This window comes from Orbicella franksi, chromosome 7 (assembly GCF_964199315.1).
Source record: "Orbicella franksi chromosome 7, jaOrbFran1.1, whole genome shotgun sequence".
NCBI classification, from domain to species: domain Eukaryota; kingdom Metazoa; phylum Cnidaria; class Anthozoa; order Scleractinia; family Merulinidae; genus Orbicella; species Orbicella franksi.
This window is the reverse complement of record NC_138151.1, coordinates 24,336,394-24,360,042: the sequence shown is the minus strand read 5'-3', so window position 1 is coordinate 24,360,042 and position 23,649 is coordinate 24,336,394. Positions and strand designations below refer to the sequence as shown.

At 39.9% G+C, this 23,649-nt stretch overlaps 1 protein-coding gene and 1 pseudogene across 1 annotated transcript in view; one reads left to right on the top strand and one right to left on the bottom strand.

The window, feature by feature from the left end:
* Nucleotides 1-23,649, top strand: part of LOC145492561 (uncharacterized) — a 68,778-nt gene that overhangs the window by 31,327 nt on the left and 13,802 nt on the right. The window contains exons 3-8 of the mRNA XM_081472005.1: nt 19,133-19,399; nt 20,254-20,493; nt 21,165-21,262; nt 21,756-21,814; nt 22,428-22,609; nt 23,261-23,374. Coding sequence (XP_081328131.1) covers nt 19,133-19,399; nt 20,254-20,493; nt 21,165-21,262; nt 21,756-21,814; nt 22,428-22,609; nt 23,261-23,374 — 960 coding nt within the window. The remainder of the gene's footprint in view (nt 1-19,132; nt 19,400-20,253; nt 20,494-21,164; nt 21,263-21,755; nt 21,815-22,427; nt 22,610-23,260; nt 23,375-23,649) is intronic.
* LOC145492696 (uncharacterized) lies at nt 14,927-16,408 on the bottom strand (annotated as a pseudogene).

Here is a 23,649-nt window from a genome sequence, read left to right as displayed (position 1 = left end):
TCATGTTTCATGTCACTTGCCAATTTCAATACAGGATCGAATTTGATTGTGAAATCATGAGCTTTACTAGTCCCAACTTTGTCTCTATTTTGAGAAGAAAAATGTAGTGATGGCTGCATTATATGATATAATTATATAATCCCTGACCAGATCATTGAGTTGATCGTTATTTATAACGCAAAGTTTATTCAACGTATGTGCTATTTGCACAAATTCTTCTTTTACCCCGTCATTACCAGCCATAATACTATCTCCAAGAAGTTCAAGACGGCGTAGAAGATCTCTAGGATTATTGTAGTACATCACTTTGCTTCCGATCTTTTTGAATTTTTTGGAAGTTCTGTGAATTGGAATCTCACTTATTCTGTTGAGGTCATCAAATACCGTTTTTGGCAATCCACTGTAATTCTTGTGGCCGTTGTATCTCTTTGTAAGCAGATCGGTTGTATCAAAATCAACCTGTTTGTCGTACACCTTTTCACCATTCTTATAAGCGATGAGTTTAAGCTGACCATGTAATTTCGGAAGGTCTATTGCTAAATTACCATAAGCTCCAGTTTGTGGATTGATTTTGTAAGGATTTCTCTTTTTTTGTGTGTATATACTTTGACCAATTGTTTTAGAACCTTCTTTCATGAGCCTTGTTCTGTTCGCGTATTTTTGTAACAATTTTATTTCAGCGGTTAATTCATCGATTCTTCTTGATATGGGTAACAACAAAATAACTGACTTATCCACTGATGCTGAAAACGTACTGTCAGCCACCAATTTCAGGTATGTAAACCAAATCAAAGCGAATTTGACTATGTCGCTGACTGCTAGTTTCAACAAAAAATAAATGAATCACATATCAGTAGCTCCGCTAGCGAAAAAGATGTTTTCCGATACATCATGGGAGAGGATGATGAGTCAACAAGAGAACATCATCGTTGATGGTATCAAAGACTTCCCTGCTTCACCTCATGATGTGAACAAGAAAGCTTACATTTCAAAATGGGTAAAAGGTCAAAAAACGAGTATTCAGCCCGACTGGGATTGAAAATGTATCAACTTCCCCAGGGTGAGTACACTTTGGTGATTGAATTTTTCCCACCATCTATGGCTCAGGTGAAAGTGTCAGTTGTTTCCACTTCATTGAACATTGGCTAAGAATCAACCAAACAGTTTCCCAAATACAGTCGATCCATCGTTCACCTGCATAAGTGAGATGTAGCTCCTCCTGAACGCATCTTTACTGACTTGAGATGTCAGGGTAAGGTAAGCAGCCCGGCTCAGGGTGTTGGCCATTTGATTGTTTATGGCATTGAGGGGAAACAGAATGATGTTAGCTCAGATGTTTACGATACTGCTTTTGTGATTGAGAATGGGAAATGAATATGATTATTCCAATAGACATGAACAACAAAAAAAATAACAAATGTAGAAGTTGGAGATGATGATGGAGATCTTGTTAACTTTCGGAACTGAATTGGTTTGTAAATGCAGCTAAAATTTTATTGAAAAATGATATCAGCTCATTGGAAACTAAAATGCAAAGATTAATAAACGCGAAACCTGATTATGATTATTATAATGAAATTTTTGAATATTATTTCGATTTGTTAGACCAAACTCATTTCCACATGGATGGCTACGTTTTTACGGTATGGATAATAAAAAAAAACATCACACTCCAATATTTTACAATTCAACAGCAGCCAATCTCTTTTTGACTTCAACATAAAAGACGGATTGCAAATTAGTGATTCACATATTCAGCTGCAAGGAAGTGTGAGTAGTGAAGATCTGACCTTTTTTATTGTCTTCAAACATGACACAAAATTCACTGGCCAAAATTACGCCTCAGGCTTCATAGGTATTTCACGAGCGCCTTTCATTTAAATAAAAAGTTATGCATTCATTTTGAATCAAATAATTTCATCATTGAAACCAGTTTCAGAGAATATTTACCATCTCATCGAAACAAACATCTGATGCCTTGGTTTATGCAGAAAGGAAACAAACACCAAGTTGGCATCTACAAACGACATTCAAATATAACAGAAAATTTTGTGAGACGTGGTTATTCACCAGCAAGATTCACACTATCCATCCCCTATTTTAGTCTACGGGTTGGTTACAGTGAAAATGCGTACGAACTAAACAGCAAACAGTATTGGAAAATCGCTTCTGCTGAAAAATCAAAAGGAACTTATTTTGGATACTGATAATATAACTGTATTTTATATTATCAACTTATCAAACCAGCACTGATATAAATTAATTCAGGAAAATTTACAGCACCATTTTCAGTATCCACTGGCGATCGAATCAGTTTTATCAGAAAAACATCAAACAATTCTGTGACTCATGCTATTGTGACTCTTTTAATCGAAATTAATATCTAAACCATATATATGAAAAGACCAAATTCAATGTTCAGTTTCAATCATATCAATCCAAATCTATCAGAATCTGAAATATCTGAATTAAAAGCATTGTACAAATTCTATCACAAAAAATACTGGCTTTTCAAAATGACTTTCAAAAAAGCGGAACTTGCATGTCATATTGGATCTGCTGTTTTGGTTGTAACAGGTACAGTTGTGTGTGGTGTAACATTGAATCCCATTGTTCTTGAGACAATATTCGTTGTTGGTTTATTGTTGACAACGCTTTCTGAGGCCAAAAACTACAAAAAATGATCGAAATGTGTAAATTTGCATACACTTCCTACGAAAAAATATTGACTGATCTGCGATCCTTCCTGAGAGGATTGGAGTTCAATAACAAAGAATTTCTTGATTATGTTAAAATTGATATGTGTCCATTTTCAGACAAATTTGAGAACAAATATAACAAAACGTTTATTGCTGAATGATGTATTTTATGTTATCACCGATCAATGACAATATATTATTCCAATATTACTCAGATACTTTTAGTGTATTTTTTGACTTTGTGATTTGTATATTATCACAAGGTGTTTTCAATATCTCAAAGATTTTTTTGAAGATAAAGTTAATATCAATCATTCGTTTACGATTTATGTTGATTTGTGGGAGTATTTTATCAATTTCTACAAATATTTCGTGTATTTTAGTTTTTTCATGATACGATAAGGTGATTTGATTTTCAGTTATTATATTTTCCAGATGATATTTTCTATGATATATTGATTTCTTCACAATCTTGTATTTGTTTTCATGAAAATCAATAAAATCTTTGGCTACTTGGTAATCATTCACCATACCACAACTTTTGCAAATATTTGAACCATCATGATTAATCATATCTTGTTCATCCCAACAAGGAATGTGTTTTATTGATGGTTGTAATTCTTCATCATGAAATGGACAAATTACAAATTCTTGACTGATAAATTCATCATGCATATTTTGATCACAATTCATATATATATTATAGTCTAACGTTTAAGTATATATATGAATATTGTTATTGGAAAAGATTTTGACTTGTTAAAACGAGGAGCTATGTTACTTGAAGCTGTAAATCTCCAAATATCACCCAGACAAAACAAAAAAATACGTTGTTACTCTTCCCAACGATAAAAAATTCACTTCGGACATCCTGATTATGAAGATTAGGGAGTTTAAGCCAATCGCTACGGCTGGCTCTGATACGGCTGCCGGAAGTAAATTTCCCCCAAAATGAGACACTGCGCATGTACGTCGGTTGCATCCAGCCGTAGCGTGAAATCTGACTACGTGAGTCGGGATGTTTTGCCGTAGTGGTTACTACGTCGGGTTTATTTCGCTTCTTTGGCCCTTTTCAACGGACATCTTGACATTTTAAGAATTCCATTGGATACTATATCCTTTAAACTCAATTTAAGTCAAAGATTGTGTCAAGGTTACCTTTCATAAGCTTGTAAATCCGTATCCTGAATTTACGATAAGTTTTAGCACAGGTGTTGGAATGGCGAAGCGAGTCAAGTGAAATATTCGGGTTGTGAACGAGGTTGTTTTTCTTCGGTTAAGTTTGTTTTGAGGGTTTAGTGAAGATGTTTTATATCTGGATAACTGTACGATGCTATTTTGCTTCTTTGATTATTGATATATTTGTGTTCTTCACTCGATATTCTTTGAGATATTTGTCTATGAAATTATATGTTTCATCCATCGAATTGTTATGGTACAAAGTGTATGGCATTCGCTATCGCTCAGAAATAATCTGTTCGTCTTACCGAATAACGGCCATCGTCCTTTGAGCGAGGCCATTTGGCTGTGAGAAACTAAATAAAAGAGATTTTAAACTCCTTAGCCGATGTTTCTTTCATCTCTGTATTTCGCTTTACTCACTAGACTTAAAATTTGGCAGACCACCGAGACGTATTCTCCCCAGACCATTTCAGTCATGGCAGCCGTAGTAGCACCAGCCGTAGTGATTTGCTTAAACTCCCTATTATTTGATTCATGAAGATGAAAATAGACGCTTCAGATATCGTCAAAGACCATCGAGAATAAGGGATAGAGATGGTAATTTAACTTATATGGATAAGAACTCACCAAATTTTTGGTCGTATCATTTGTTATGGTAATCTAACCTTATTAGTATAAAATAGTGGGAAAAACATATTATTTGGTTTCGTAAGAGACCTGTATTCAAAGCTTTCAAAAAAGAAAAGTGGTGGAAGAAGTTGAAACGTTTATTGTGGGTGTGAATTATCTAACTCATATATGTGGAAGTTGTACTTTGGTTTTGTCCTTATTGTTCAGAATATTAGTTGTTAGGATATATTATCAAACACAAACTCACGATGAAACATAAAACCAATAAATCAAAATTTGAAAAAGAACATATCAGAGAGTTAGACGAAAAAGATTATTTTATTATTTTTGTTACTAAATAAGACTTTTGTTTCGGTTTTGGTTTCAAAAAATCATCACTTGAGATTTCATTTCTAAGTTTCAAAAAATCATTAGTGATGTTCACATTTCGTTGATGCTTTTTAGTTTTCAAATGTATATATTTTCCAGCTAGAGTGTAATTATAACCGTTCCAACATACACTACAATACCATTTATCTTGTTTCTCCATATTATTAGATTACATAATTGCGCGTCATTTCTCGGAAAGACGGGAAGTCTAAAAGGGACTTTCCCGAAGAAGTATATCCGCGTTACTTTCCCCAGGAAATGGGTCATTATTAACCAATCATATGTCGCTACTATAATAAATAAAAGTAAAGTTTACTTCCAAACTTTACTCCACAGTTTATTTTTATATTTTATAATGCCCATATGCGTAGCTTGTAATTCCATCGTTTGAAATATAACGTTTATCATCAAAGCACGACAATGACACTTTGTTGAGCTCATAACTTCCCAACTGATGTTCTTCGCTCTTGATGGTCTTCATTTTGTGGTACATTTGTTCGTTATTAAAAAGTGTATTCTTGTAATCTTCGTGTTTGATGTCCTTCGTATCACAATCTTCATGATACCTTTTGCCGTCTTACTATTTTCATTGTTGTCTTTGACATATGAGTACATTTTACTTCGTAAACCAATAAACTCACCAGCTGCTTCATCCTTAAATTTACCGATTATTTTCTTATTGGTCTTGTCATAAAACGGACTATTTTCAGGGAAATCACTATTATCAAATCTATTTTTATCCTTTAGGAAGTCGCGGTAGACATCTTTGGTTTCAATTTCATAGGTCACACTATCGGTGTCGGTGAATAATAATTTTGCTTTTTTGCCGTATTTATCCAATATATAATTATAATGAAAATCTTACATCAGTGTCTTCATCAAATCGAGAATACACAATCCAACATACGCGGGTCTGTTTAATACAAGCGTTTCCTTGATTTTGTGTAGCGACAAGATTCTCGTTGAAAATTTTTGAACATACAATGGAGGATAATGGAGGACGTATTTGGTTTTGTTACTCAGTGTTGGAATTAATTTTCTTTCAACTTGTCCAATTAATATTCCATATTTATCCTTTATTTTTCGACAGTATTCTGATAGCATACTTTTGGAAACATTCAACTGTTCTGGTCCAAGAGGATAATCGTTGTAGAAATCATGCAACTCCTGTGGATATTCTAGATCTACTTCTAAAATTGAACCTTTTTTACTGTCATCTTTGTACTTGAAAACATCAATTTTATCAACATTAGTTTTTCATCGGAACACGCCAGTTGGAAGATATTGACTCATAGCCCAACCATACAAATGTTTGGCACCAAGACACATAATATACTTGGAAGACGCCTTTTTGTTGTAATCTTTCATATATTTGTTATTTGCTTTACCATATCGATTAGCAATATACGATACACCGCCCCTCATTCCTTTCTCAATGAAGTGAAACATATTGATACCACACATCAATTCAAGTTTGATATCAGTCATTTTCAACATTGCGTCCCAAGATAACCCAGGACTAGTAAAATAGTGACAGGGGTCTCATTTGTAGTACTCCAGACAAGTCTTTCTGTAATTTTCGAAAACGTCTGTTAACAGTAGAATATCAGGTACCAAATACAGATCGTGATACTCTCCCAAGTTTTTCAGCTTGAATTTCTTCAAACGTCCTGAGCATGTTCATAATCATCATCTGTTATACTCTCATCATTCAGAATGCTATAAAACTCATCTTTTGTTAGTAATTCCGTTTTATCAAATTTTTCGAAACTGTCCATGAAATCGTATGGATAAACGGCTTTTTGAGACATCAAATCAAGTTTGCTTCCTCTGAATTTTTCGGAAGTATATTTCAACGATTCTTTTGGACGATTGCTGACTAGTTTATCAAGACTGGAACTCATAAATTGAAATGAATCAATAAAAGTCAAATCATTACCAAGCATGACTGCCATACATTTCTCCATATTATTGAGAATCGCATTAACAGTCATTTGTTTTTCTTCTCCTTTCTTATTTTTGTACTTGTGATTTTTGGATATTTGTCCAATCTGTTGCCTTATAAAATGACTTATTGAAATTATTTTTGCTTATTCGCTCGCAGTATTTAACTTCTTCTAATATCGTTTCCAAAGATAAATAGACGGCGTTTTCACCTCGGTATGCTTGTGCCGGTTTAGTATATTTGCCATCGTAACAACAAACGACTTTGTAACCGTAACTACAATCTTTATGATTTTGATAAGCTTGAGTAAACGATTCAACATCATTTAGTTGACATCCTTCTATTTTCTCCGTTATAGCCTCAAAATGTGCATAAATCACAAAAGGAACAGGTAATTGTTTGTAATAATTTTCGAACTTGACTTTTCAACCTTTCTCAGGCATTCGGACTGCTTGTTCACCATTAATTGCTATACAATTAATTGTATCAATCAGTGTTTATTAAGAATTTCTTCTGAACAGAAGCATTGAAGACAATTCATACAAAAATGGTTTTTATGCTCTTGTTTTGTTTTGTTATACATGAATCGATTAAAATCTTTACTTAAAACATAATGCTTATTCTAATTTTCTGTTATCAACAAAAGATTTAATTCATCATCAAATTTTTCTTTTGAAAGAAAGATCGGAAATGGTTGCTTATTTTCATAACTGAAAACATTTATTCTAATTTCATTTTGCTTCTCCATTGGATTATAATGTTTGACTTCAACCGGAAATTCTATACCTGAATAATCTAATTGGTTAACAAACGTTTTATCGACCTGTTTAATTCTTTGTGGATCTTTATCTTGTACATGTGGATTCAAATGTCTGATATGACACCATCGGAAGCATTCATTATCTTTATTTTTCATGTTTCCCAAACCTTTCACATGATTTTAAAATTCTTTTGGTAATTGAATATAAGACGATCCCTTCAATGGTAAATATTTAGCAAAATTCAAATAATGTCTGTCAACTGATTCTATTGATCATCCTGATCCTTCAGAAAGCCATCTTCCAATTCCTTCGATAATCTGTTCTATCGCTAATATCAATAAATGTTTAATTTCAGTTTCATCCATGATTATTGACGCTTTACTACCGAAAAATGCTGTTTTGAATTCAATATCTTCACATTTTGGTTTTTTGAAAGTAATCTTCAATATCTCAACCAACTTAATTCCTGTCTTATTCGACAATAAATTCCGGATATGTTTTAAGATCTGACCTTTTGTTTCATTCAATTGCTTCAGCGGATCTTTGTCATGTTTAATATCAATTGAATAAGATTTAACAACGTTTTCCAGAGCAACACCCGTTTCCACGATTCTTATTTTAGAAGCCATAGGTGGGGGTATTCTCTTCGTTTTTTCCACCTTCACAGGTGATTTTTTCAACTTTCTTGTAATTTTGGTTTTTGGTATTTCATCCCTAAATTGGGGTGGGGGTGATATTATCTCATCCCTAAATTGAGTTGGAGGTTCTATTATATCATCATCGTATTTCCTTAGACTTATACGCGATTTAGAAATTCGTTTATTTTCTTTTTTCAAAAGCAACACAATTAACTGCTCCGTTGATAATTTTCTCAATGTGTATATCATCATATTATTAGATTGGACAATTTCACTATCAATATCCATTATTCTATTTCCACTAGCCATAATAAAATAGAACGTTTTCTCTTTATATATATGTTATCGATGGAATCATGTTCATATCCGAATAGGATGGTATAAATAACTTTCAATTTGGAGGTTAAATCAGCGGATGATGAGTTTTGGAAATTAAGAGGTAAAATTTGATCCGAAGAGCCTTGCGGTGATGAAAAATAGCTCCTAATTTCAAAATCAAGGTTTTTTTTTTTTTTTTTTTAGGAAAAAAAAAAGTCAAAAAGTGCTGCTGAGGGGTTTAAAAATAAATAGTGCTGCTGAGAGGCTTGAAAGTCATTTTTTTCATTTTTTGAATTATGCTTGTAATTGATGAGAATTGCATGAATAACGTTTGACTTAATTGGAGGTTAAATCAACGAATTTCGGGTCAAAAAGTCTAAAATACATTAAAAATAAATTGCGTTTCACGGCTCTCAGAACGTTTGGCGAGTTTTGGAAATTAGAAAGGAAAATTTAAGATCTTCTCGGTGATGAGAAAAGGCTTCTAATTTTAAAACGTGAAAATGCGCTATAACCGCCATCCTCTACACTACTCATATACATTAATAATCTTAAGTGGCACTTAAGGCCGTAAAAGTTCATAGGCTAAAGTTTCTGCAGCATATGCTTTTCTTACGTGTTAAGGTCGCTGGCTCTGCGCATCCTGGGCTTGAGACCAGGCAATGGAAAAACATTTCTAACATGTCGTTTGGGAAAAGGCTAAATAGACATGTGCGTGGTAGCTGGAGTAGCCATTGGCTTTCGAGCTGCATTCCAAGTTTCGTCTCGGTCTTTGCATTGCTGTTTGGGTTACTGTTCAAGAATCCTCCTGGAAATTCCCTTCTAATTAACACGTTTTTGAATAACCTCTATTAGATAATGATTCTGGGTTCGATACGAGGTGGTAAATAACCAACCAAGGGCTTAAACACCAGCTGGGTTATATGAAGAGAAGATCAAGATACTTATCTTGATCTTATCTTGGTTATATTCATTTAATAATCACTGAAAAGAAGGGATGAAAACAACACACATGGATAACCAGGGTTTTTTCTGCGACGAGTTTGGCATAGATTCATCCAGCGATTTTCGCTTCACACGCGGGGCAAACCACGGGCTGGGAAGCATATACTTTTATGTGTCAGGCCGCCTAACGAAAACAGAAAACCCGTACCCAGGCTACAGTAACTTTAGCGATGAAGGCGGGAAAGCCATCAAAGGAAACCTGATTTCTTTCATCGAGCTGGAGGATGTGCCCCAGTACGACTGGTTCGCCCCAAACACAGCCTCTGGGTTGACGCAGGCAGGTCTGGCGCGCATAAACCAGTCAATCGAAGCGTTCTTGTACTGCATTTTGGGCGCGCAGGTCAACGTGCGAAGCAACATTCTTGGCCAAGGCGGCCGGGCGAAAGAAGCCCAGAGCGAGTTTCTGGTGCTGATGGAAGAGGTGGTCAGACAGCCCGACCTGGCACAGAGCGTGCAAAGGTACCAGCTGGCGGTAGATGAAGCCAAGGTAAGGCTCAGCCTGGCGGTCTGCCTGGGCGCGTGGCTGATGCCCGCGAGAATGATCATCAACACTAAAAGCAGGGTGGGTTACAACAATAAGCCGAAACAGGCTGTTGCTGGAACGAAAATGGGGGTAAACAACGAGGTAAACCCAGGCACAAAAAAAGCCGCACTCAAACTCATGGCAGGTGGCCCATCAAAACTCAACCCGCCCAACAGCCACTCATCTAACCCGATCCACAAAGCAGCCATGGCCGCCCTAACAGGCAAGCCACAGCAAAAAAAGAGGAGCCCACGGCACAAGAGGAGCAAACAGCAAGCCAACACGAAATCAACAAGACAGCTGTAATAATAGGGGTCGTTGGGCTCGCGGCGTTGATATTGATCGTCTGGCGTTAGCCGCGTTTTTTGATATATTTTTCAAACAAAAAGACCACCGCAGCCAAGATCAGCAGCCAGATGTGCTCAGCGAGATAGCTGACCACCTGCCCCGTGGTTTTGAAAAGAAAGCTCGCGACCTGGCCGATCAGACCGGGTAGCATAGACCCAAGCTTTGAGCTTATTTCTCTAAGACCGTTTCCCAGTGCTTTGCCGGCGGCTGTCGAAGTATTAGTAACCGTGCCCATGACAGCTCCGATCGTGATGCCGGCTGCCAACAGGACGGACGTAACCGTTAATCTATATTTTTTGAAAATTTCTCCGATTCTTTCAGCGAGAGGGCGCGCCCTTTCTCGTTCCTCAATTTGAGTTTGCAAACGCGCGAGCTCCTCGTTTCATTCTTCAATCTTTGCCTCTGCGGCTTCTCTGGTGGAGGGCGTGGTGTTTTTTTTTATCTTGGATGACCACCTGGTCTTCTTCGTTTTGGCGCTGCAGCTCGCTTTCTTGCTCTTTCAAATCGTCCAAAGGCTTGGTGCTGTTTAACCTTTCTTCTAAGACATTTCTGTTCCTTTTCTTTCAACGCGAGGCTTGATTTTAGACTGTCGACTTTTGCCTGGGCTTTTTCTTTGTTTTTTACTTGTTTTCAAGCGCGGACACTTCTTTTTTTTTGCTTTTTCAAAATCGTTTTGATTATTTTTTTAAAAAAATCTTTCGCCTTTGGATTTCAGCTTCATTTTCAAGATTGGTGCCCTGTTCTGATTGAGGAGCATCGATCCAGGCCTGTGTTTGCTCGGTTTTTTTCCGAAGCTCTTGCGTTTAATTTGAAGTTCTTCTTTTTCTCTTTCTGCGGCGAGGTCCTCTGCCTCTTTTAATTGATTTTCAGCTTCTGTCAGTCTTTGGCATTGTTCTCGGATGGCGTCGCGATCTTCAGCTATGATTTCTTCTGCTCTAGGCCCAAGTAAATCTTCAAATTTGTCTAAAAAGCTTTTCATGAAGCCTGACCCGTCATCTTTTAGAATCTTGTACTCTTCTATTCCCTTCCCCATAGCAACAATTTTGCCCTCGTTTTTTTCCGGTCCCTCTTCGGATTGACATTTTTTTCATGTTGTCTTTTGGGGAATTCGCTTTTAACCGGTCTACAGTCATTATGAGTTTTGCCTCAAAACGCTTTCGTTTTGCAGGTCGGCGATTGACCCGGCTCTTCTAAGCAAAGGGGTTTCTTCATCATAAGAAATGTCAGGCAGGCCGCTCTGCTCGTGTTTCCCCGTTTGCATTTCGATTTCTTCACCGCATTGGTAGGGAGTGGACGCCGCGCCTAGCTGAAAGGGTTGTGTTCTGTTGACCTCTTGTTCCTCCTCATCGTTATAATCGTGGTCAATGTGATAGTCAAGGTCCGGTTCATCGTAACCAAATTCGCCGCCCTCCTGTCGCCGTTGCAATATATTTCAATTGTGTTCTTTTTAAATTAGAAAATAATCTCTGCTGATTATACGATGTTCACCGATGATGTCAAAATCCCGGGTGAAATCCCAGACGTGATGCTTCCAACATATACGGCGAAATCTTTGGGGGCCGTGAAGGCGCCTCGCGCCATCAAACGGATAACCTTCAATCCCACCGAAGCCGACCCCGGCAACACCCTGTACGTTTCGGTGCCCAAGCTGGTAGAAAACGAGGTGCTGGTGCCCCGCTCGCTGGCGCTGCGCTTTGAAATCGACCTGCAGGGTGGACATGCCAATAACCACGTCGTTCAGAACGTTACACGGGCGCTGGTTGACAAGATGATCGTGAAGTTTCATGGCACCATCCTGCAAGGAACGGTTGGTTAGGATATCTACAAAAGACCTGTTCCTACCGGTCGAAAAACGCGACAACATGGTGCAGAAGGGGTTACAGAGCGAAAAATTGCTCAAAAGCCGGGGACAAGGCAAGCGACCCCGCTGAAACCAAGCTCAACGAGATCTTCGGAAGCAAATACTACATCAGGCTAGACCACCAGATCTTGACCGACCACGGCGTTTTCTATCCCCGGGCCTTGTACAATGACCTCGTTTTCGAAGTGACGCTCGCCCCTGCATCACAGGTGGTCAAAGGCTCGGACCCCACCAAGCTGAAATACAAACTGAAAAATATCCAGCTCGAGTACGAAGTGATACGCAGTAAGTTTCTCGGGTCCGAGGCGCTCAGATTGTATGAGGCCGGCAAAGATTTCGCTTATGACCACGTGATGCGCCACAAAATCGTTTCCTTCAAAAAAGGCACGGATTCGCGTCCGGATATTAAAGTCGACGCTCAGAGACGGTCCATGAAAGGGATCCTCTTGCTTTTCGTGGAGCCCTATACAGCAGGCACCCGAGACTCGGAAAAATACATCTTTCCTGACATCACCAAAGTTAGCGTCACCATAAACGGCTCGCCGAAAATGCTGTACAACGAAGGCATCGCAAGCAAGGACATGTGGAAAGAGGCCAGTCGCTTCTTAGTCAAAGAAAAAAGCAAAACCGAACACATGACGCTGGAAAAGTTCTACACCGGCAACCGTTTCGGGCTGTTTATCGGCCTGCGCTCCATGGCCGACCAAACGACGCAAGGCAGCGGCACGCGGCTTGTGAACACCACCGACGGCGTCCAGCTGGAAATCGAGCGGAATACCACCGGATCGGGCGAAGTGAATTGCCATATCTTCGTGATCTCCGACGCCCAGTTACGCATCCTTGGAAGGCAGCTGGAATCTATGCAGTATTGATTGGAAAGAAATCTGAAAAATAAAATGGACCCCGGCAACATCCCCTTCAACGCGCTCATCGTGGGCCCGACTAACTCAGGCAAAACGCGTTCCTCGTGAACCAGCTCTGTGGCCCTTTTCGTGGCAAATTCGATTACGCCGCGCTCACATGCCCGACGTTCGCTCATAACAAGACGCTTTTCCGCTTCGCTGAAAGAGATCCGCGGCTGTTCGTTATCATCTGCGAGTAGCACAGGGTTGAATTTTGGTTGAGAGTCATAAGTATGTATTTTGTAGGCATCAAAACGCTGATAATCCTTGATGACTGCGCGGCCTCCAAAGACGTGAAAGGGTGCACCCGCGAGCTCGCGAAACTCGGCTTTTCTGCCCGCCACGCGCAAATCAGCGTGTGGGTGCTGACCCAGCAGCTCTCTAGCATCGTTCTGTTTTACACACTTTCCGCCAAGACCACGAAGGCGATTTTTGAAGAATATGCGAAAAAGCTTTTGCAAGATGCCCTCAAGCAGCTGATTGCGAGGCTGAAAGAGAGAAAGCTCTCCCACCTTGTTTTCTCTCTTCGCCACCCGTACGAGATTAAATTTTCGAATTAAAAAAGAAAACGATAACTAAATGGCGGAGCTTACAGCTGATGAAACAAAAACTATAGAAGAAATCGCACAGATGCTGGAAATTCGGGAAATCTAGCCCCAGGTCGCGCATCATCTTTCTTGGTATTCTGACATCTGCCCCACCCAGACCGCCTTTTTCTCTGGCGCAAGCGGGTAGCTGTTGTGGGCTTCGTGGAGCTCCTCCGAGTACTCCAAGTCCACCTCCAAGATCCACCCTATCCGCGGGTTTTCTTTCAGCTTCAGGATTTGCTCTTCGGTCGGCATCACCCTCTTCTACTTGAAGCCTCCTTTGGCCAGCGGCAGGCTCATGGGCCAGCCGTACGGGTCGTTCGCGTCCAGGTACGTGATTTATTTGTTCGGCTTGCTTGGGTCCTAGTCGGCCGCCCGCGGGTTGTTCGTCCTCGCGTACTGCTTGCTCGCCATCGATGCCGCCCCGCATGCCCTTTTCGATGAACAAGTGCATGCCTAGGTCTGTCAAGAGCTCCAGCTCGACGTCGGTCATTTTCAGCAGTGCATCCCAGCTCAGGCCTGGGGCTGTGTAATAATGAGCCGGGTCCAGCCCGTACTTTTCCATGCAGACTTTTAGGAAGTTTTCGAACACGACGTCGGTTTTCACGTAGCGGTCGTGGTAGTTGCCGAACTCGGCCCAGACCTTCTTCGCGTGGTCGTACTCTTCGTCGCTTATACCTTTACCGGACAGCTTCGAAAAGAACTCTTCTTGGGGTGGGAGCTCTGTCTCGGCGAACCTTTCGAGGCTGTCCATGTACTCGTGTGGGTAGATCCCTTTTTTCAAGAGCAGCTTCCTCTTGCTATCTTCTTGGCAAGATTTTTCTGTTATTTTCATGTCTTCTGGCGCGCTGCCGGTTACCAGCGCGTCTAGGCTGCTCATCATGAACTTCAGGCTGTCGATGAACCTCAGGTTCCAAAGCGAAAAGGAAACGTATTTCTCCGTGTTGTTCGGAATGCAGCTTATTTCTCCCCCAACCCGCGCCATGGCCTGCATCAGCAGCTGGCCGCCGTAGCCCTTCAGGTTGTGGAAGACCACCGGGATCGGCGCCGTTCGGGGCTTTATGCAGAGCTTCAGGTTACAAGCGCTGTGAGCGGCGCCCCGGTATTTTCTTGTTATGTGGGAGTGGTCTTTTACCGCGTCTCTATGGTTGTTTACCATCAGCGGCTTTCTGCAAAATATGCAGGCTTCGCTGTCGGGGCCTTTGGCCTGTTTCTTTTTGGGCCCACGAACCCTCTTATCGCGTTGTAATAGCATCTTTTGTGGCTTTGGCCGCAGTACTTGCCCGTGTTGGGGTCGTACGCGTCGAACGCGTCGCGGAAGCCCGCCTTCACCAGGCTTTCGTTGCAGATGTGGCATTCCGTCGCGCTGTTAAATTTTTGCCAGTCTTCTGGCGCCATCACGATGGGCTTTTTGTCAGCTAGCTCAGCCCTTATTAACTTTACGTGGTACTGAAGGCTCTCCAAAAACTTGTACACCACGTCTTCCCCGCAGTACAAGTACGGGTCGTGCGTCTGGCCGTCGCTTCTCACGGTTATGTATGAAAAGCCGCAGGGCTCGTGGAGCTCTGTTTTGGCCGTTGCCTGGTCCTTTTTTGCGCAGCCGTGAATCTTCCTTATCAGCGATTCGAAGTCTGCGTACACCACGAACGGCGCTTCCATCTGCTTGTAGTGGTTCTTACATTTAACCTTGTTTTCGCCCTCTTTGGGCAGCTCTGTCCTTGTGGCGCGTTTCAGGTGCCCCATGCATTCGGGTTTGTGCCTTTCCATCAGCTCTGCCGTCATGTAGCCGTGCAGGCAATGCAACAGCGCGCTCAGCCTTCTCACATATCTGTAATGAGATTTTTCTTTGTCCTGTATAAGCATCAAGTTTATCCTCGGAACGCTTCCCTCTTTTTCACTGAACCTGTAGACAACAACGCGCTCTTTTTCCCAGCCAAACACGTTTATTGCCAGGTTCGGGTTTTGCTTTTCTAGCTTTTTTATCCGTCATACGGGCGTTGGGAAATCTATTCCTGTGAAATTGAACCTGTCTTCTGTCAGTAGCTTGACGTTCTTTTCACTTTTTTCCCATCCATTGGTGCATATAACGCCGCACGTAGCGCCCATCTCAAACACTGGTTGTCTCGGTTTTGGACGTTGATGATCCCTTTTTTGTTTTTCAGCTTTGGGGGGAGCGGATTGTAGCTGCCTCCGCGGAATGTTTCGTATCGGGCGACGTTGACGTACCCTTCCAAGATGCGTTCCACCACCTAGCCTGAGCCTCTCTGCGACCATGCTTCTATTTCGCCTTTAAATTCATCTATTGTGCGGTGAAATACGTCGCTTACTGTCGCCACATTGTTTCTATTAAAAATCGCTGGCTCTCTCTGTTTGAAAAAATATTTCATTTCTTCTTTTCGGACGCCTCTATTTATCGAAACCTTAACGTCAAGTGATTTCTTTCTTAACCACTTTTTCGAATTTCGGTTTAACTTTTTCTGCGAATTTCAGAAGGTCTCCGTTGGATTCTAAAACTACCATTTTCCATGTATGGAGCCATTCGCCGAAGCTGGTTCTTACCATATGGAAGTAAGAATCTCTGATGGGTGTTAAGGGTGATCGGAGCCTCGCGTTCTCTTCTCCCGAGATACTAAGGGCCATAAAATTTCTCTAACACATCAGAAAAACTTGACGCGGCCATGGTTGCTTTATACTACTGCAGGCATGTTCAATTGATATATGATTCTAGGGCCACTCTCAAGACGGACCCACACATGGATAACCAGGGTTTTGGGGATGAAATTATTCCGGCACACTTTTGAGGCGAGCCGCTAGCGAGACTCAAAAATGTGCCGGAATAATTTTGGCCCCAAAATCCTGGTTATCCATGCGTGTAAACATTGTTTTAGTTACAAGTATCTTTCTCTAGTATGTTTTGTTTTGCCGCTCAAAGCTGGCGGCTAAGGATTTATTTGCTTTTTTGGTTAACAAGAGATTCGAGTTTAAACTTTAGAGGAAAGTCACGCTAGTTACAATACTCGAGTGACTCGCGTGACTACTATTTCAACGTTATCAATCACTTATTAATCAAGAAAGCAATTAAAAATGTAACCGCCAGGTTATACATTACAACGATCAATGCCTAGTGGTGAAGAAAACAGTCTGCGTTGCTAGTGATCGAACCAGTCATGTGGGAACAGTGTTATTGCTAGCCGTTGAAATAGAAAATTTTGATTAGCCGCAAATTACGCTCAAATTTCGTTGTTATTTGAATATTGCCACAATCGAGCAAAAAGAAAAATGCACCTAGGTACTAGCCATTCAAAATCGTCTCTTCTAATAACTAGCATTGGAAATGTTCCCGCAGGACTGATCAGGTCACGAACAAACTGGCCAAACCATGTGCTGTACATTTCTTTCGAGTGCGGGTCTTTGTTTCGTTCAAGTGCGGGTTTTTGTGGACATTTACACTGTAATTTGGAAGCTGTAAGTATTCAATTGTGCTCTCAGCGTTGGATTTAGGTGAATTTAAACGCCTCGACGTTGGCATTTGTCGAAATCTGATGGAATTGTCCTTGTTTGAGTTATTTGTTTCAAAACGAACACGACTTTGAAACGCCTTAGCTTTCCGGATGTTAACAGTGGGAAAAGCTATATTTTGATAGCATTAGTTGATTATTTCCAGTCGCGACAGACACGTAGATAGCTCAGTCCTTATCCGGTTGAATATTGTTTGGAATCGGTGGAAAAGTGCTCTGAGGGCAAGATCCATAAGAGTGAGCCTGAACCAAGGAACGGCAAATTATTTAAATACTGTCTACCATATTCATCAGGGGAACAGGATACGCGAATTAGTCGCACGGAGTTTGTTTACGCTGACGATAAACGAGCACACGATTGCAAATGTTTGCTTACATTTGAGCTTCCAGGTTAGAATAATGTACGTAAAATTTACTTTTACAAATTAGCTTTTACGTTCAAACATTACCAGTTAATGTGAGAATATTTAGCACGAAATTTGAAGGCTATAAATGTAAATATTTTCGTTCTATTAAACTTGTGAGTCTACGGAAACTTGCGCTGTCACGCAACGTGTCAACAAATGGTGGACTTTGACACTATGATAAATCTGTCTGTATAAAACCGCGGTTGTTGAAGAAAAACGTTGATTTTAGCAATAGACAGAGGTTAAAAGTCAGCCAGTGAAATCATTTATATATACTTAATTAAGTGACAGCGTCGAACGCACTCTCATAATCTTTGATTACTTCTAGTTATATTAATATTCTCTGGTTGTCACTGTTTCTCGTTTATTGTACTGTAAGTTTTTTTTACAGTTACACTTTTCCCCAAGGGTAGATTTTACTTATAAAGTAGCAGTGCTCGCCACAACTAAATGACTGCTCGAAAACCGAGTTCCCAGGCAGAAACCTGTCGTGATTTATCCACAGTATTGCATTGCGCATCCCTACTGCACATAATTTCACGTGTGACTAGCGCGCGCGCATTAAAAAATGGCGGCTTTTTGTTTACAGCTGGACCTCGCCATAGAGGTAAATCGTCATTTTCTCGCAAACGAATATGGTTTTCTGTTGTTTTGAATTGAGTAATAAATTTCTCTGTGTGAAATAAATATCGACCAATTCTCAGTGTAGAACAAAAAGCAATCGTCGAAAACGTGAATTTGGCAAGCAATTGTGACTACAATCATGGTGCTATTATAAGGATTTATATGGGTATAAACAAGATGCTGTTGCTCGTAAACGAACATGGGGACCCCTCATTTTTATTTCAAAATTTAAGTTCCTATAATATAAACAATCAATAGGCAAAGTTTCACAAAAATCTCGGTGCAGGTGACCTTAAGAAATCTTTAGGCGTAAACAATTTTGCAATTACTAATGGACCTAAGGGAAAGGCCAGAAGGCACGTCCTCCGTCCTGTTTAGAGCAATAATTCTCCCCACCCATCCCTACTCTAAGCAGTTCTTGATCCGTCGCTGTTTCGCTTGCATTCGCATTTACGCTCACGTCAGACTTCATATTCTGTTCTGTACTTTGAAATATAGGGCATCCCCCACTCCTATCTACCTTGTTAAAAGACTCTAGTTGAAAACACCAACAGGAATTCTTCAGCGGTGTAATACCTGGCAAAGCATCAAGACCTGTCCGAGCGCCAGAGATACGTTACTGTGCGTAATTATATTATTACATTATTTTTATTATTATTATCATCATCATCATCATCATCATCATCATCGGTTTCTGCCAGGGTAACTAATGTTCGTGACCAGACTTTGCTCGAAGGATCAAACATATGCATGTCTTTGTCTTGAGATTACTTACATGTAAGAGTAAACCTTCACTGTGTACATGCTTTTATCAGTTCCAGCGAGCCTTACTAATGTAAGTCCTGACTCGACTGTACGTGAAGACTCGAACATTCAGTTACTATGTGAAGCAACTGGTAAACCAACACCAAACATCACCTGGACCAGAGTGCTGCAGGATGGTAGTAATGGTGAAGTACTGCATCAGGGTGCAACTTGGGATTTTCCAAACATCAGCAGAACTGCCTCTGGGACATACCGCTGTACAGCTTACAATGGATTTGGAAATCCAGTTGGCTACCAAGTTAAAGTGAATGTAACACGTAAGTATTTTACGTGTCCGAAACATTGTTTATTAACAGGAAGAGTGCACCCTGGTTTAAAATTCAACCAATCACAGTTCATATATTTAATGTAACTGATTTATCTGCCTCCAATTGGGGCTCTCTACAACTTTTGATAAACCTTTTTTCGAAAAACTTATGTTACAAACTTTACATGTACGTGCAAGAGGTCCCTGAAGTAAAACACCCTGTAAAAAATCGCCTTGCAATCTTTCAATTCTGTTTCTACGGATTCTCAATACATTGTAGTTTTGACATTTGACCACAAGCAGCATTTAATCAGAGGGAAGGAAAAGAGCGAAACTATCACAAAATAGCATAAATCAACGAAAATATCTCAACGATTTTCAGAGTTGTGAATACTTGGGTTCTCTGGATACAACCTATTTTCTTCTTGTTTAATAAAAAGACGAGTAATTTCTCAGTCACTACCTTTCGACCGTTGTTACTTTCGGACCGTTGCTAATGATACATACACTTGACTTGTACTGAAACGGACATTTTTTAAGCTTCTTTGAGGGGTCTTTACTTGGGAGCCTCCCTTGGACATTAACTGTTTCTGGAAGCTCACAGTTTTCCTCGAGCTTCGCTCTTAGCAGATTGTTCGCTTCTCCGCCCTGCAGAACAGATAGTATCCGCGGACAAAAAATCGGAGCATATTTTTGCGCCAAACGGAGGCTATTTTATATATATATTTGCGTGCCAAATAAAGGCTATCACTCATTTAAGACTGGCCCCCCTAAGCGGACTGCTGGAAAAGCTGTAAGGCCGCTGTAACCATAGTTAGAGTTAGTTTTTTTTCATATTCTTAGCCTCTTTTATTAATCTTGTAGATCCTGCCAAGATTGTTAAACTTGTAAGTGAACATGAAGTTGCAGCACATCAAAGTGTGTCTCTTGACTGTCAAGCAGAAGGAAATCCCCAGCCGACTTATACTTGGACTCCATGTGATCCACAGCAAAGTGTGTGTCAGAAGAGCGTGCTACATTTTCAAGCCAGTGACAAAAGTGCCTACACGTTCACCTGCAAAGTGGCAAATAACCTGGGCAGTGATAAAAGAAATACCTTTCTTTGTAAGTTAGTAAGAACAAAACTACTTGCATACCAATGGCTTTCCATCTTTAATGATCATTAGCTTTCAATAAAACATTGTTACATGTACTTTTTAATTATTATTATCCTGTCCTCTCCTCTTGCTCCCTTTGACCTTTATTTTGTTACATGCACTTGGCCAGCGCAACGAATGTTTGCTTCTTACAATAGTTGACGTGGACCTTCTTGATCTCCCAATGACACACAAGAACCATCCTTTTTCAAATTGGTTACACGTTTAAAATATGCAGCGTGGTGTAAGTTACAAACAAGCTATAAATTGCATTCATTGCAAGGTTTGGGAGCTGAAAATACTCAATATCTTTTTAAAATATATTATCAAATCAAAGTATTGCCAGCTTCAGCAAATTAAGAACTCAATTTCCTTTTATAGTTATAGAAAAGACAAAAATTGCTTGTTAGCTGTTTATTTTAGTGCATATATGTTTTGATAGCTGAATGGTAAGCTGGATTGAGAAAGTACAACAACAACAACAACAGAAACGAAAAAAATGACTGAGGCAAGTGCCTCCGTTTTCCTGTTACTAGCTACGGTCCTGTGCTTGGACTGACCTGTGGGTCTAAAGTTGTATGTATGTATTTGGTTGTACACGAAAGGTACAGTTTCTCACGCTGACTGTTGTTTTATTAGTCATAGCAAGTGATGTAATTAACGTGACCCTGGTTATCACGAATGAAGAGTGCGCTGATGGGGAATACAGTCAACTATGGGAGAAACTCAGCAAAACGGTAGCTACCTTGTTTATGTAAGACACTTGTAGGTCCAAACCTTGTAATGCTGTCACCCTTAGGAAAAAGCGAGGTTCAAGACCGTTAATACGTAGTGAATGGGCCTGTGAATTGTCATACAGGCTAGGCGGCAGCTGGGCAGGCAGAACAACAAGTTGACACACAAATGAACATTATCAGTTGGACAAATTGATGGAATGGATTGATGGAAATCATATTTTCGAAATAGTTGAAATACTGTGTAGTGAACAGGACACTGTTAATTAAAGAAACGAAGGGACGACGTTGTCGATGTTGTGCTTTGTTACGATAAGTTATGTTACAGATTAAGTTATCTGTCTTGGCAGCACTTTTAGCAGTTTTTAGCAGAACGTGTTATTTAATCTAATCATTTGTCCCTGGTAATTTGTGTTGAACATGTTCATTGAATAAGCCCTTTTAAAAATGTACAAAATAAATATTAACAATAGTTCATTTAAAATGTTTCCTTCAGATAGACGAGATATTTGTTGGTAAACTGGGCTATGAAAGTGTGCAACTGAAAAGTATCAGGTATTCAATCAGCTTCAGATTGATTTCTTAAACTTCCAAAATTTTCTTTTAGACTAACATTTTGGGTGGAAAACTTTCGGACGTTTTTTCGGCTCGTCTCGAAGAACGTGGGAAAACGAGTCTAAAATGTTCTACGTTTTGACTACGTGAGGTCAGCGGCTGTAGATTGTAGAAATTTCGTAACGCTCCGTAGCGCTATGTTTCTGGTAGTTAACTCGCATTTTTTCACTCCTAATGTGAAATTCAATAAAAAGGAACCAATACTAAACTGTAAAAGCAGTTATTTTCATTAGGAACTCAAGCAATTCTCGATGTATTTTCGGCCTAGCTTCGTACGATTTCTCCGAAAGCTTCCGAAAAGTTATCGACTATCTTACACATTCGGTGATACAGTGGTGACTGGCTAAGGCCAGTAAATCGAACGGGTTACATACTTATTTGGTTATCCACTGGGACATGTTTAAGGTCAATTAAAAATAAGTCCACTTTATTTGTTAAAATGCTTCGTTTTGTGTGAGATTCTACTATCTGAAAATTTATGAAGTAACATAATTTCCCGTTTAGTTTGATCACCAGATAAGTTTGTACTTATGTTTTCCCTTCTTCTTCCAAGGTGTGGAAGTGTAATTACTGATCTGGCCCTGAGGTTCAGTTCAACTGTAAGAGAAAGCGAGGTACTCTTTATACTTCGCGACGCTGCTAACGGTGGAAGGTTTGCAGATTTTAGTGTGAGTGCCATAACAGGCACACGAGACACATCCATCATGGCCACAACATCTACCAGCTCATCTGACGGTATGTTACCACAACATATTATGACATTTTGTCCTGTGTGAATTTGTTAAAGTAATGTGATCTGTTTATCAGACGCCTTAGCTAATTATTAAGTAGCCACGTGGCGATGCTTTTATTTTATTGTTAACTTTATTTTACAATTCGGTCAGCAAGTCGGATATATGTAAAAATCTTCAAAATTGAGATCAGATAATGATGGCACCCTTATATTACACCAGCTTCATCTATGATGTACTTTGAAGATATCTACTGACCCTTACAAAAAGTGACGAGCACCAGGAAATTGATACGTTTAAGTTCACATGATTTTGTGCTTGCCAAAGTTGATCAGCACCAAAGGGAACTAAATACCTTGCTATACCTTGCTATACCTTGTAAGTCTCGCTTAAAACAATTATGTACAGACAAACAGAAAGAAGGATTGGTGGAAAAAAGGACAGAATGATGGAAAGGCAGGTTCGGGGAGCAAGCCATCAAGCCAGCCAGCCAGGCAGACACCCAGACAAACAGACAGAGAGACTGAAAGACAGACAGACAGACAGACAGACAGACAGACAGTAAGACATATTTGTCTTGCTTAACACAAGCATGCGAAATACGTTTGGTTTGAAAGAGATCTGATGACGTTTTTTTATCATAATATATTAACAGTTCAAGCGTGCGGGGATTGTGCCTGCAGCTGCACCGTATTGGGAGTTGTGATCGGTATCCTTGTTATAATAATCATTGCTCTTGTTGTCTACATCTTATGGCTTCACAAGAAAGGTAAGCAATATTCTAGATATTCTGAATACCTGTTAACAGTGACTTCCAGGCTACTTCACTTGTTAATACGCTGCCTGTCTCTGCTAAACCTCCCACTTTCAGCTTCTACTGTATAGGATGTAAATATGATGTAACTGCTAAAACAGTTATAACTGAACCAGGCAACTGAGACACTAAGCGTTAATGTCAGGTACGGGAAGTCTTGTGGTTTTCTTTCCTCTTTTTAAAGTTTTTACGCCTTTTAAATCATTCATGAGCATTCCTTGCAACACTAA